Here is a 12142-nt window from a genome sequence, read left to right as displayed (position 1 = left end):
GAAACCACATTGAAAAGTAAAATTTTGCATAAATTTATAATGAGAGTAAAGAAAAGGAGTTTGCTTTGGATCTCACATGCAGGAATTGTGGGGGATGAGAGAATTAAATATGCAGATGTTATGGAAAAAGTTGCATTGTGCATTCAAATTCAAAAGGGCATGCCTCAAAAAAGTCTTGATGGTTACATCTAAGGTTGTCTGCTTTGTTTAGTCACTCAAAGGACATTACTATGAAGCCATGTACAGGCCAAACATCATGGCAGTTGGATTCCCTTAAAAGTTGTCTGGACAACATTAATAGCCTCAAAGATGCAGTGATCTGATTTTATTAAAAAAAAAAAAACATACAGACTTCTTGACAATACTGCTTACTTCCAGCCAAAATAAGAATAAAAAGCAAGATGTTCAACAAGTTTTAGTTATACACAAGCCAAAAACATCGACAAAATCCACTCAACTACTAATAATTTGAGTCAATGTTCGTCTCACAAACTTCACCACACGGGTTTCTCTCCGGGGAGATAAGAAGGAGAGCCGCCCTCAACTTGGTTTCTCCTTTTGTGGAACATGCCACTGAGGTTGGGCATCATCGCTGCTTTCTTTGACACGGATGTCTTTGCCTTTTCCAGCTTGCGTGATTGCATCGCCTTCTCTTGTGGGTTGTGTTTTCGTGCCTCGGTGACCACCTCTGCAGCAGGGCTGTGCTTTTGGTATCTGAAATTATGAGGAGATGATGGTTCGGATGTTATCTGCGTTTCTGCCAGAATACGGGATGCTGTTTCCGCTGCTTTCTTTTGTTCTCTTTCCCGCCACCTTCGGAGCTCTCCCTCCACGGCCTTTTTTGCAGCCTCAGCCATCTCGGCCCTCTTTAGTGCCTCCTGAGTAGCAGCTTTTATGTCGTCGATCTCCTTCTGAGTAGCCTCCAATCTCTTGAGAGCTTCATTTTCGCTTGCTTTCACAGCCTCCACCTGAGCCATTGCAGCAGCCACTTTCATCTCGGATAATTTCTCGGATTCTTCAACTTTTCGGGTTAAGGAGTCGAACTCATCTTTAGATAAAGTGATTTGTGCACCAGACTCGGAAGTTGAGGCACGTGCAGCACTGGTTCTCTCTGACATAATCTTGATCTGATCGAGAGCCCTTGCTTCAGCTGTTTTTGCTTCTTCGGCCTCTTCCAATGCAACTTTAAGTTTCTTTTCAGCCTCTTCTAGTGCAATTTTGATGGTTTCGCCTTCTTTCTTTACCACTTCCACTTGTGTCTTCATTTCTTCTGTTTCACGCTTAGCGTTTTCACACTCTGATCTAAGCTGGTTGAGGGTAGAGATCATTTCTTCAGAAGCACCTCTAACTTTTGATTCTTCCCCGAGTGCTGCTTCGAGCTCAGACTTGGCTTTCCGGAGCTTGACATGGAGATTTCCCGCGAGTGATTCAGTTTCTACTTCCTTCTCCTTCAGTTCAGAGTGCTCTTTTTTAACATTCTCTAGCTCCAATTTAAGATTCTCCAGAAGAGTTCTCAACGAACTTTCCTCCTCCGCTACCTTATGCAGTGATCCCTTGGCATCATCGAGCTCTGTGGTAACAGCCTTCACTGAATCGAGATCTGAAGACCTTGCAGTATCCATGACCTTTTGTAGTGACTCTATCTCAGACAATGTTTCAGCGAGCTGAGTTTCCAGGTTTTTTGTTAAGTCGGGATTGATCTCCTTTCTTAAAGCAGCTATCTTCTTAGTCGATTCTTCTAGGCTGGACTTGTATGACTGTTTTTGGACATCCTTCTCGACACAGATTGTCGCTTCTTCTTCCTGCACTTGTGAACTGACGAGTTTTATCTGCTGAATCGACTCCTGTACAGCCAAAATTTCCTTGGAAATCTCACTGGCTTTTTCAGTGTTGGATTTGAAAGCTTGATCAGCTTCCGCTTCTTGCTTGATAGCTGCAGCCTTTTCGTCTACTGAAGCATTATAATCTTGACGCATTTTCCTCAGCTCTTGCTTCGCTGCATCGAGATCAGCCAGTGCAGCCTTATACTGACCTCTCGCAGTTTCAAAGTCCAGCTTCCAAGAGCCATTACCATTCGCTTTAGAATAGCTATTCCCCGCGTCTTCAAGCTGCCTCACCTGATTCTTTGCCGCTTCAGTTGCCTTAACTGCAGAATCTTTCGTATCAGAAACAATTTTAAGCTTTTGGGTCAGATCCTCAACAGTCCGTTTCGCCCTTTCAAGCTCAACGAGTGCTTGGGCTTTTGTAGTTTCAGCGTTCTTCAATTGTTCCTTTAATTTGTCTAGCTCTTTCTTTGCCAAGTGAAGCTGCGTTTCCTTCGCCAATACTCTCTGGAACCAAGTCAAAAGGTATAGTGTGAGAGACCTTTTAATTACGTAACCCAACACTAACTATATATATCAAACAATTTCACATTTATTATCGTTTCTATCTTTAGGTAACCAACATAATGCCGTACAGCATAAACTGAAATAAAAAGCTCACATAGCAAAACCCAAGGGTTCGTGAATGAAACATGCATAGACATAAAAATTGCAAAGGTCATCCCATAAGTTTCCGGGGAAGACTTTTGCTGCACTTTTTGAACCGAGCAACCACCTCACATAATATCTGTAAGGAAAGCATTTCGACTTAGAATGCCTACCTCTGCGGAATGCGGTTTTGGCTTCTTAATTGGGTTTCTTTCCCCCGAGAAAGCACCTTCTCCGAACATGGTGACAGCATCTTTGACAGACTGAAATGGTGCGCTGGTGTCTATTTCTCCAACTTCTACTTTTGGAGATCCCGTGGCTTTCTTGTGGTCTTTCGCAACCATACTCTTTCTTTTCGTCAAGATTGCCTACAAAGAACAGCCAAATGAAATCTATAATGGAATAAATGATTAGACAAAAAATGGAAAACTTCGAGAAAAGGAAGTTCAATTATTTCAACAGTACAAACAAACACCACGTTTAGCAGTGTGATTTCCCGCTTTGGAAGAATATTTTTTGTGCAATGCTGTGGAAGCAAAAGGTAGAAATTTTTCGTGAGAACTAGATAGAATCAAAACATTCTATTCAATTGATATCCGTATATAATTGAATACAAACATAAGACCCCAGATTTTCCCCGCATCTAAAGCAATAAAACATCTTCCTAAAGACACCTTCCAACTATTTCATTTCGGCATTTAAGGAAACTATCCGACCTTAGCCCGACTCCAAATACCAAGTAAATATGAATCCTATAGCTTTAGAAGAAACAACTAATCACATTACACAAAACCAAAGCTAAGATACAACTTGATAGTCGCTCTAACCCGACCTTAAGCCAATGAAATACTAATCACGGGTACAATACAGAAGTAGAGAACACTGAATATACATTTCAGCACACTCTGTGGCTTCATGGATTAACAAGCATTGAACACTGGAATCTAAGGACTTAAAACTTAAAAGAATTTCCTTTAGACCCAAATTTCAGAATATAACAATACACAAGTATATATAATACTATAATAGCATCTCCAAAAGCTACAAAAATGGAGTTTGATATCATTCCTACCCAGCAACTTAAAGTGATTAACCTAGTTAGCCTACCATAAAGTGATTGCCCACAGAATTACCATGAAGACTTCAAACTTCAAAAGTAACTTGTAACATAAAAAAGAGATCCTTCTATCATACTTAATGGAAGAATTCCACTAATCTGCAATTAGTGAAGCAAGTAATCACCCAACTAAGCATTTGAAATGATAAATATAAAAAAGAAGGAAAGAAGCAGCTTTAAAAATTGAAAGGAAATAATGAAAAAAAGAAGGAAAAGCACATACCTAATAATAAGTCACTAAAAGGCCCAAATCATGAACCAGGAGAGACTAGATAGTCCAGGAAAAGGTGCAGAGCATAAACCCTAGACCTCATCAAACTCTTGAACTTCTGCAAGAAGGGCAAGTAGCCATGTCTCACAGATAAGGAGAAGAAGCTTGATGATCAACTTCACGATTGTGAACAGTCTCTTGAAGGTCAAGAAGTGTGGTCAATGACGGAAACCCCAACCCCCAGAATGAAAAAAAAAAAAGTTGCAAATCCCGCAGAGCACTTCAAAGATTCTACTGGAATAAAACAGAACAAGGAAAAAATATTCAGAACAGTACAAACAAGAAAAATAAAGAAACCCCTTCACAAGAATCACAAAACAGGGCGAAATAACACTTTTTTTTTTCTCTTGGGATGAAAATCCAAGGAATCGTTAAAGGCGTGAAACAGTCAAAGATTTCATTTTTCACAGTTCAATATGCAAGTTTTGTGCGTGAAGAGAGAGAGAGAGAAAGAAAGAGAGTTTGAAAAGTTGAAAACTTGCATTGAGAGACAAATTTAATATACCAGCTAATCAAAGATGAGAGAGAGAGAAAGGGGAAAATGCCAGGTCAGCAAATGACACCGTCCAAGGCTGACGGTCTGAGCATAGGATGGGGCACAACTCTGATAGAAGTGGACGCGCAAAAACGCTTTAGAAAGAGATGGGTAAGCACTTCAACATTTTGCTGTCTCATTTCCTATGGACCCAAACAAAATTTTTTAATCAATTTTAAAATCAAAGGATACAGACAATACTATGTACATGAATCATTCCTCCAATTAAATATGGTCACGAAAGGAAATGGTCATGATTTTCATATTTAAAAATTACAAATTTAATTATTGTCAATCTTTTATACAAATTATTACACAAGAACAAAGTTTATTCAATAAATACATTACTGTTGAAATAAAGTAAATAGTAATACTGCTAAATGGTATGTTAATGAAGAATTGATAGTGAACTCAAAAGTTTGAAACAGTTGGTAAGCAGCATACTAATACAACTTAACAACTATAAGGTCAAAGGAGTCATTTTTGTATATGTATCATATTAAAGAATTACGCATCAAATTCAATTTTTTAAAAACTGATTTCTTCTAATATTGCTCCTTTTTTTTTTTAGAAAAAATCTATAATATTGATATCTTACAATTTTATCTCAAAATTATATTTTCCTTTTTTTTTTTTTTGGTGATGTTAAAGAATTTGTTATTTTTTATTTTGCATTCTACGCAATCCTATACTCCCCAACTAACTATTTAATATTTTCCTATATGTAGTACCATGTGAAGGACTTTTTTCAATACCCTTTTAAAGAAAGTATGAAAATGAAATAAAAAGGTTTTACGTATGTGGAAAAAACTTAATATTTACGTAAATGTGTAAATCCAATTTTTGTTAATAAACAAAAAATTGGTCAAACATTATCTTTCATTGCATTGGTTAAGCAACAACTCATTTTTATTAGTTGGAGCCTTGCGCCTATCACATCACGTATATAAAAATGTATGATACCCAACGAAAGAGAAAGAGAGATATTAAATATTAAAAGATAAAGTGTTATTTTTAGTACAAATAATACACTATAATAATGTTCATAACATTATATATAACGCTTTAACTTTTATTTTATTTTTGATAGTTATATGTTAATTCGTTAATATCACCGTATGTGAATAAAATGTTACATAATAACTAATTGAAAATGAAATGACATTTTTAGTCTGTAAGTTTTTCTTATAGTGGCACTTTTAATCAGACCGTTAATCAAAAGTATACAATTACTATATTTTAATCAAAAAAAATTATCCTTATACTTTAAAGACTTGACACATTGTCTAACTCTAGCATATAACCATAATTGCTGCTTCATGACTAAAGCTTTAGTCCCTATAGTCCCAATTAATATGTTAATTGTGATGGATTCAACGATGAATTCGGGTCCATTATATAACTATCTTATCCATGACCAAAAACATTGTGGTCAAGCGACATGTAGCGACTCTCCTTAATGAGAAGTCATGTGATCGAATCTCAGTGAAAATGGTACTGATTGTTTGTACTTTAATAGATTGAAAATGTATAAAAGAACAGATACTACAATGTAATATAGTCAATAGTGTAAATAAAAAAAAAATCATTGCAAAATTGCCTCAAATAGGTGGTCCTGTATACATGGTCACCTACCTACGCATGGGCTACTGTTGACTAGAGTGGGAATCGAATCGGAATCTACTGTGCGAATGCTGTCGGATGACGTGTAATGGACAACAAGATGGGCCATTTTTTCTTTTGGGTAAATGACAATGGCCTATTCCAGGGATGGGAACACATGTCTGTTAAGCCTATTTAGGTTGGGCCCCTACCGCCATATTGGCCCATTTCATATTTATTCCCACCCAATGGATCACCAAATATTTTTATACCCAAAGACCCACTCCGATATTTTCTTTTTAATAATATTATTATGCTTTTAATTCACCAACAATAATGACACTCTCATTTTCCTCGGGAGTTAGTCCGATCGTCCATTTGAAAGAGTCACACAAATATCATTAAGCTATAAGTTACTTGACAACTACAACTTTTATCTATTCTTAATAAAACTAGTATTTTCACCCGTGCGGTGCACGGAGTGGATTAGTTATAATATACTCCGTATTAAGAATATTCTTAATAAAATTACAGAAAAGTTCAATTGCGATCGACCTTGTGGTCTAGCGACATAAAGTGACTCTCTTATCGATTCGAGCCTGTTACATGTAATATATGTTCATATATATTTTTTCAATCGACTGAAATTCAACAATTCAATGTTTCTATTCATATATACTCTCTCAATTTATTGAAGTTCAATAAATCAATATCACATACACTATCCTCTCATTTAGAAAAGTCACTCCATACCGCTTGACCACAAGATCTTCAATAACAATATGATTTAAAACATTATAATTATTAAATAAATATTCAAACAACTTAGTTGGAATCGTCACTTTTCATGGTAAAAAACAAACATAATAGCAGGAATAAGAAAAATAATTAGATAGTGTAGAACAATAATTTGTGTCGGAGCAGAGTTTCACGGGCAAGTACGAGTGACTAGGACTCACGGTTTCGATTGTAAAGACACTTGAGCTGTTTTCACAACCTTAATTTGGTCAAATCTCTCAGTTCCAAGGTTTCGAATCCTCTTTCGCCGTGCGTTCGAGGAACACCTCGTTTTTCCAGAAATGGTAAAAAATCGAAATCCTCGGATTTGATTCTGTACTCGGAGTGTTCAAAGGGAATATCAATTGAATTGTTGAGAATTGCAGGTGGGAGTACTTTTTCCGTCGGGAGGTTGGGTGGCCGTGGCGGCGGCGGTGCTGATTTGGAGCGCCGGAGGGGCACACGGGATCAGATTTGTGATAGATAGAGAGGAATGCTTTTCCCACAAGGTGGCATTGGGGGACACTGTTCATTTTTCATTTGTTGTGATTAAGTCTGATAAGTCCTGGAATTTGGGTGAAGATGGCGTTGATCTTGTGGTAAATATATCTCCTTTTTCTTATTTTCTTTGAATTTTACATTGATTTTTTTTTTTTTAGATTCATTGTGTTTTTCTGTGTAATGAATTGAACTGCTGTTTAAACATCAAGTAGTCTTCAATGGTGTCTGCTTTTGCCATTGTGGGAAAAAGGGTGAAACGGGGCATCCATGATAATGCAATTAGGCCACTGAACTTTAAAAATTTACAATTAGGTTGAGACGTTTTGTTAGGTTCAGGTGCAGTTCGATGGCCTATTTGACCCTTATTCCCGATATATTTATCCATGTTCTGTCATTCTTCCTGCTCAACTTAATTTGCATTATGCTAAGTAAGACAACCTTAAAAATCATATAGAATATAGCTAGATTATTAGATTCTATGTGGTACGAGGATGGGGATATAATGATAACATTTCTTTAAGGTTATCCACTAGTAAAAGAGCATTGAAGTTCAAATCTTGAACTCTTCAGATATCAGGTGGCACAATTATTCTACTTCCGGCCTGCGCATGTTACATGTATATGTTCTGATTGATCTTGCCATTGTATGTGAATTACCAGGTGAAGGGACCTGTGGGCGAACAAATTCAGGATTTTCGTGAAAAAATAAGTGAGAAGTCTGAGTTTGTGGCTCATCAGGAAGGAGTTCACCGTTTCTGTTTCACTAATAAGTCCCCGTACCATGAGACCATAGACTTTGATGTACATTCTGGTCACTTCATGTTCCACGATGAACACGCAAAAGATGGTAGGAACACTCTCAGATCTTTCTTGGTAGATCCATTATAGTTTATTGCTCTTTTAATTGCTCCTTTATCTGATTAGTATCGTGTGTGCAGAACATCTCAAGCCTTTGTTCGAACACATTGGCAAGCTAGAAGAAGCTTTATATAACATTCAGTTCGAGCAGCATTGGTTGGAGGCTCAGACAGACCGGCAAGCTATAGGTATATATATATGAAATTCTTACTTCAGGTCGATGCTAATGAATTTAACCATGCAAACTTGTATCCTTATCAAGGTGTGTATGGTGTATCAGCATCAGATTTTGTTCTTATCCGGTCCCACGTCGATAATTGTTGAGGGTGGTACACACCTTGATAAGGCGGAATCTTTATATTATTGTGTGTTAATATGTTAATAACAATACAGTGCTCTTTATGTTTGTGATGATTCAATTATTGATGTTTGTCTGCTGATCCGGTTGCACTGTCACTACCCAAATAAATCGTCAATAATGTGGTGTGATCAAATCAAATGCAGTGAATGAAGGGATGAGCAAAAGGGCAATTCACAAAGCTTTGTACGAGTCTGCAGCTCTTATTGGCGCTAGTTTTTTACAAGTTTTTCTCCTAAAGCGGTTGTTTGACCGGAAGCTTGGGCAGTCGAGAGTCTAATCTTTTGGCATGGAGATTCAAGTTATCGGTGCCCATAGCGGATGAAGAAAATTCAGGTTTAAGCAACTTGTTCTTGATACTAAGGAATCGATTAGGCAGTTGGATGCTGATGATGTTTGGCAAAAAGAACAAAAATGATAACATTTTCTTATTCCTTGCTTATGAACCTTTAACCTTTTGTGGCTCTGCCTATTAACAAAATTTCCCATGTTGCACATCCTTGTTTTTGCACCATTCGGTCCATACGTTGGTGCAGACTAATTACGAGATCTGTAATAGATAAACCCAAGTTGAGTATGTTTATGCATTGGAATATTGCCATCTGTGTTTCATTTTCTTGTCTTGGCTGTTTGAAGTGTAGAGCATTGTGCTTTTGTAAAGATGCCAATTTGCATCTGCCCATTGACATTCACTCCTACCTGGTTTTGTGGGAAACCTAACCTAAACCTAAGCTCGAACTTGATCCTTTAATTTACAGGAAAGCCTGCAGCCGTCACCTGAAGGTGTATTCTAAGTGAAACTTGTCTTAATTGTTTATAGCCGATCGATTTAAATCAAGAAGGTTAATAGACAACTCTCACGGAGAACCAACTGTTTGATCAACTTGGCTAAATCAGCTGAAATTACCCCTTAAACAATTGATCCTTTGTAATCCCTAATGTTGTGGTGGCTGTTTGCAGTGTAAAGTGAAAGATTTCAACAAAACAATGCAAAATTTTGTAACTTAGGTCTAAGGGTTTTTCTTTGGCATAATGCAAGCAATACACTTTCTACCACTTTTCCAAATTCTAGTGTATATAACATGAAAAATACACAGGCAAAATTGCAACAGTTCAACTTGACTACACAAACATAAAATGGCTGACAAAACTTTAAGCATCACAAAAGAATTATGATTGACAGAGACCATGGGTAGGTTAAAGCAAACAGAAAGCTCATCTGTGAAGTATATCTATTACCAGACAAAGCATATAGATATGTAAAATATCTTTTATGTCTTTTAAGATACCCGCACCCCACACTAACATAATTTTACATGATAAAATAGATTCCAGCAGAACACAGGAGCCTCCAGCTCCTCTTGTAAATGGAAAACGCCAAATTGATTATGGATATTCAATCCCATTTTCAGCTTTTCCACAGCCTTGTCAAGAATCCACATGAGGGGTCTGTACGCAGCAAAACCATTTTTTCTGGGAAAAAAAAACTTGGTTTAAGGTAAAAAAACATAAACAAGAGCACCTGTCTACACCCACTACTGTAAAAGTTCCAACAAAGAACATATGAAGTCCGATTTGGTAAAATTAGAAAACAACTTACAGCCGGTGGTTTTGATGGATCAGCTGCAGGTTTAGTGTTGGTATCGGCCTTTGTTGGTGATTCAGGCTTACCACCCGTTTTCTTTTCATCCCTGGCCTTGTTAAAAATCACGGTAAATCCTTCTGCTGAAGCTGGGTCGTTAACATCCCATTCACCAAACTTTGGCAAGGGTCGACCCTTCTCCTCCTAGGTGTTAGATATGCGATGAAAGAAAGAAAGAAAGAACCAGATTAGAGGATCCCCCAATAATACAACATTATAAACTTACTATGCTCCTCTATAGTATGCTAATAAACAACATTAGAACAATACTAAACTCAACCCAGTAGGTTGAGAAAGTAGTTATAAATAGATATTGCATTGTAACAGAGTCAGTAGTACTCAAAAAAAAAAAAAAACTAAAACTCAACCCAGCCAAGCCTTAATAGCAAATCTAGTTGGGGTCAGCTACAACTAAATGGATTGGTAGTATTGATAAGCGCCAAGTCTACGGTCAGCCCTTGAGCTATAGTACTGCTCTTCATAACTTAGATCCGTGCACGTATGGTTCTACCACTTCCTCTCTTATCTCCTATTACCACTATGTTATCACACTTTCTAATTGGTACAACCGATCTCTACCAAACAGCATTAGATAATTGTTACACGAACCAAGAAAAAAGGACATTTTATTTCCACTTACTCTCTTATCACACTTTGAAACTGGTACGTCCTATTTCTACCAAATGGCATTAGATAATTGTCATACAAGCCAAGAAAAAAGGACATTTTGTTTCAACTTCCTCTCTTATCACCTATTACTACTATCTTATCACACTTTCTAACCAGTACATCCTATTCCTACCAAATGGCATTAGATAATCGTTACCCAAACCAAAAAAAGAAAAAAAAAGGACATTTTGTTGTGAAGAAAACTACCATGTAACAGTAAAGTGTTTTAATATTCTTATCATTTATATTGATCTCATGATTTGTTCATATGAAAATAGAATGCCTATGGAAGCGCTTGCACAATATTTGAAGTGCTTGCTATGACAAATACTCTATGGTTATCCCATTTGATACGTGCAAATGCAGAGAAGGCAGGAAAAGCAGGAAATTTTTTGGACTAATCAAGAATGGGTTATTTCTTATGATCATCCCAAAGAACCGTGCTTTCCTTTTGCTGGTTAGAAGATGCCATTTTTAGCATCTTTAAACCACATTCTTGCTCTGATCAAACCCTGCCCACACTCACATCTACCACAAAGAAGATGCCTTTTTTTAGCATCTTTCTTTTCATGCCGGAGAATGAAAAACAAGAAAAAATAAAACCTACAGGCATGGCAACGCCCACAACATCAGCAAAAAGTATCAATCCCCAGAGGGGAAACTTTTTAGCATCTTTGAATCACATTCTTGCTTTCCCCAAATTCTGCCCACCCACCAATACTTTCAAAGAAGACATAACTTCCACTGAACCCACAAATATAGAAAGTGAAGTGAACTAATTAATTAGCAAATACAGATTAAAGAACTTGGGAACTCAAACAATTCCCCAGGAGAACACATCCATCCATCAGAATTCACTCAATTCAGAAGGTAACATTGGATTAGGTAGGTGAAAAGAGCAAGCTGACAACATCACAACAGAACCCTAGTGCAATATAATCAATCACAGCTCAATTCAGCTAATTGATCGCTATAATCTATTCACTGAGCTCCAAAATCAACGCAGTAAAAATTGCCAAAAATTGAGCGATCCATCAAAATCACTCAGCAAAAATCCACAGAATTTTCAAATCATAACTGCCCAAAAACACATTTAATGACTCCCAAAAGCTAAATCAAATCAAGTCACCGGAACCCAATCAATCAATTCACAGTGAAGAAGGAAAGAAAATAAACACATACCGACATGAATCCACTGACTAGATGAGCCTTGCTGGAAAATGAATTGTGCTATTGGCGGAGAGAGAGAGAGAGAGAGAAAGAGAGAGAAATCGCAAATGGGTAAATCAACAGCGGCAGTGTATGTATAGAGGAGTGCGGTGGTGGTGGTTTTCGACTTTT

At 37.2% G+C, this 12142-nt stretch overlaps 3 protein-coding genes across 3 annotated transcripts; 1 reads left to right on the top strand and 2 right to left on the bottom strand.

The window, feature by feature from the left end:
* Positions 1–298: 298 nt before the first annotated feature.
* On the bottom strand, positions 299–4315 carry LOC116019727 (WEB family protein At5g55860). Its single transcript, XM_031260036.1, has 3 exons — positions 3812–4315; positions 2645–2839; positions 299–2330 (listed from the first exon to the last, which is right to left on the bottom strand). The coding sequence occupies exons 2-3, from the start codon at positions 2813–2815 to the stop codon at positions 495–497; spliced, it is 2007 nt and encodes a 668-aa protein (XP_031115896.1). The 5' UTR covers positions 2816–2839; positions 3812–4315; the 3' UTR covers positions 299–494.
* Positions 4316–6890: 2575 nt separating this feature from the next.
* Positions 6891–9102, top strand: LOC116019279 (transmembrane emp24 domain-containing protein p24beta2). Its single transcript, XM_031259429.1, has 5 exons — positions 6891–7078; positions 7160–7372; positions 7935–8121; positions 8213–8320; positions 8637–9102. The coding sequence occupies exons 1-5, from the start codon at positions 7076–7078 to the stop codon at positions 8768–8770; spliced, it is 645 nt and encodes a 214-aa protein (XP_031115289.1). The 5' UTR covers positions 6891–7075; the 3' UTR covers positions 8771–9102.
* A 445-nt stretch (positions 9103–9547) lies between these two features.
* Positions 9548–12141, bottom strand: LOC116019488 (protein NOI4-like). Its single transcript, XM_031259711.1, has 3 exons — positions 11984–12141; positions 10091–10276; positions 9548–9963 (listed from the first exon to the last, which is right to left on the bottom strand). The coding sequence occupies exons 1-3, from the start codon at positions 11987–11989 to the stop codon at positions 9919–9921; spliced, it is 237 nt and encodes a 78-aa protein (XP_031115571.1). The 5' UTR covers positions 11990–12141; the 3' UTR covers positions 9548–9918.
* Position 12142: the final 1 nt, after the last annotated feature.

Source organism: Ipomoea triloba, chromosome 5, assembly GCF_003576645.1.
Source record: "Ipomoea triloba cultivar NCNSP0323 chromosome 5, ASM357664v1".
Taxonomy (NCBI): Eukaryota; Viridiplantae; Streptophyta; class Magnoliopsida; order Solanales; family Convolvulaceae; genus Ipomoea; species Ipomoea triloba.
Note: the sequence above shows the minus strand (reverse complement) of the source record. Positions and strands in the feature narration are given on the sequence as shown.

What these genes read in the sequence shown, in the direction of transcription:
- LOC116019279 (XM_031259429.1), top strand. An exon ending in AAGATGGCGTTGATCTTGTG is followed by an intron (nt 7,373 to 7,934) that starts GTAAATATATCT and finishes GTGAATTACCAG; the next exon opens with GTGAAGGGACCTGTGGGCGA. An exon ending in CGATGAACACGCAAAAGATG is followed by an intron (nt 8,122 to 8,212) that starts GTAGGAACACTC and finishes TCGTGTGTGCAG; the next exon opens with AACATCTCAAGCCTTTGTTC.
- LOC116019488 (XM_031259711.1), bottom strand. An exon ending in ATCCATCAAAACCACCGGCT is followed by an intron (nt 9,964 to 10,090) that starts GTAAGTTGTTTT and finishes TTTTTTTCCCAG; the next exon opens with AAAAAATGGTTTTGCTGCGT.
- LOC116019727 (XM_031260036.1), bottom strand. Translation starts at nt 2,815, where the DNA reads ATGGTTGCGAAAGACCACAAGAAAGCCACGGGATCTCCAAAAGTAGAA. An exon ending in CAAAACCGCATTCCGCAGAG is followed by an intron (nt 2,331 to 2,644) that starts GTAGGCATTCTA and finishes ACTTGGTTCCAG; the next exon opens with AGAGTATTGGCGAAGGAAAC.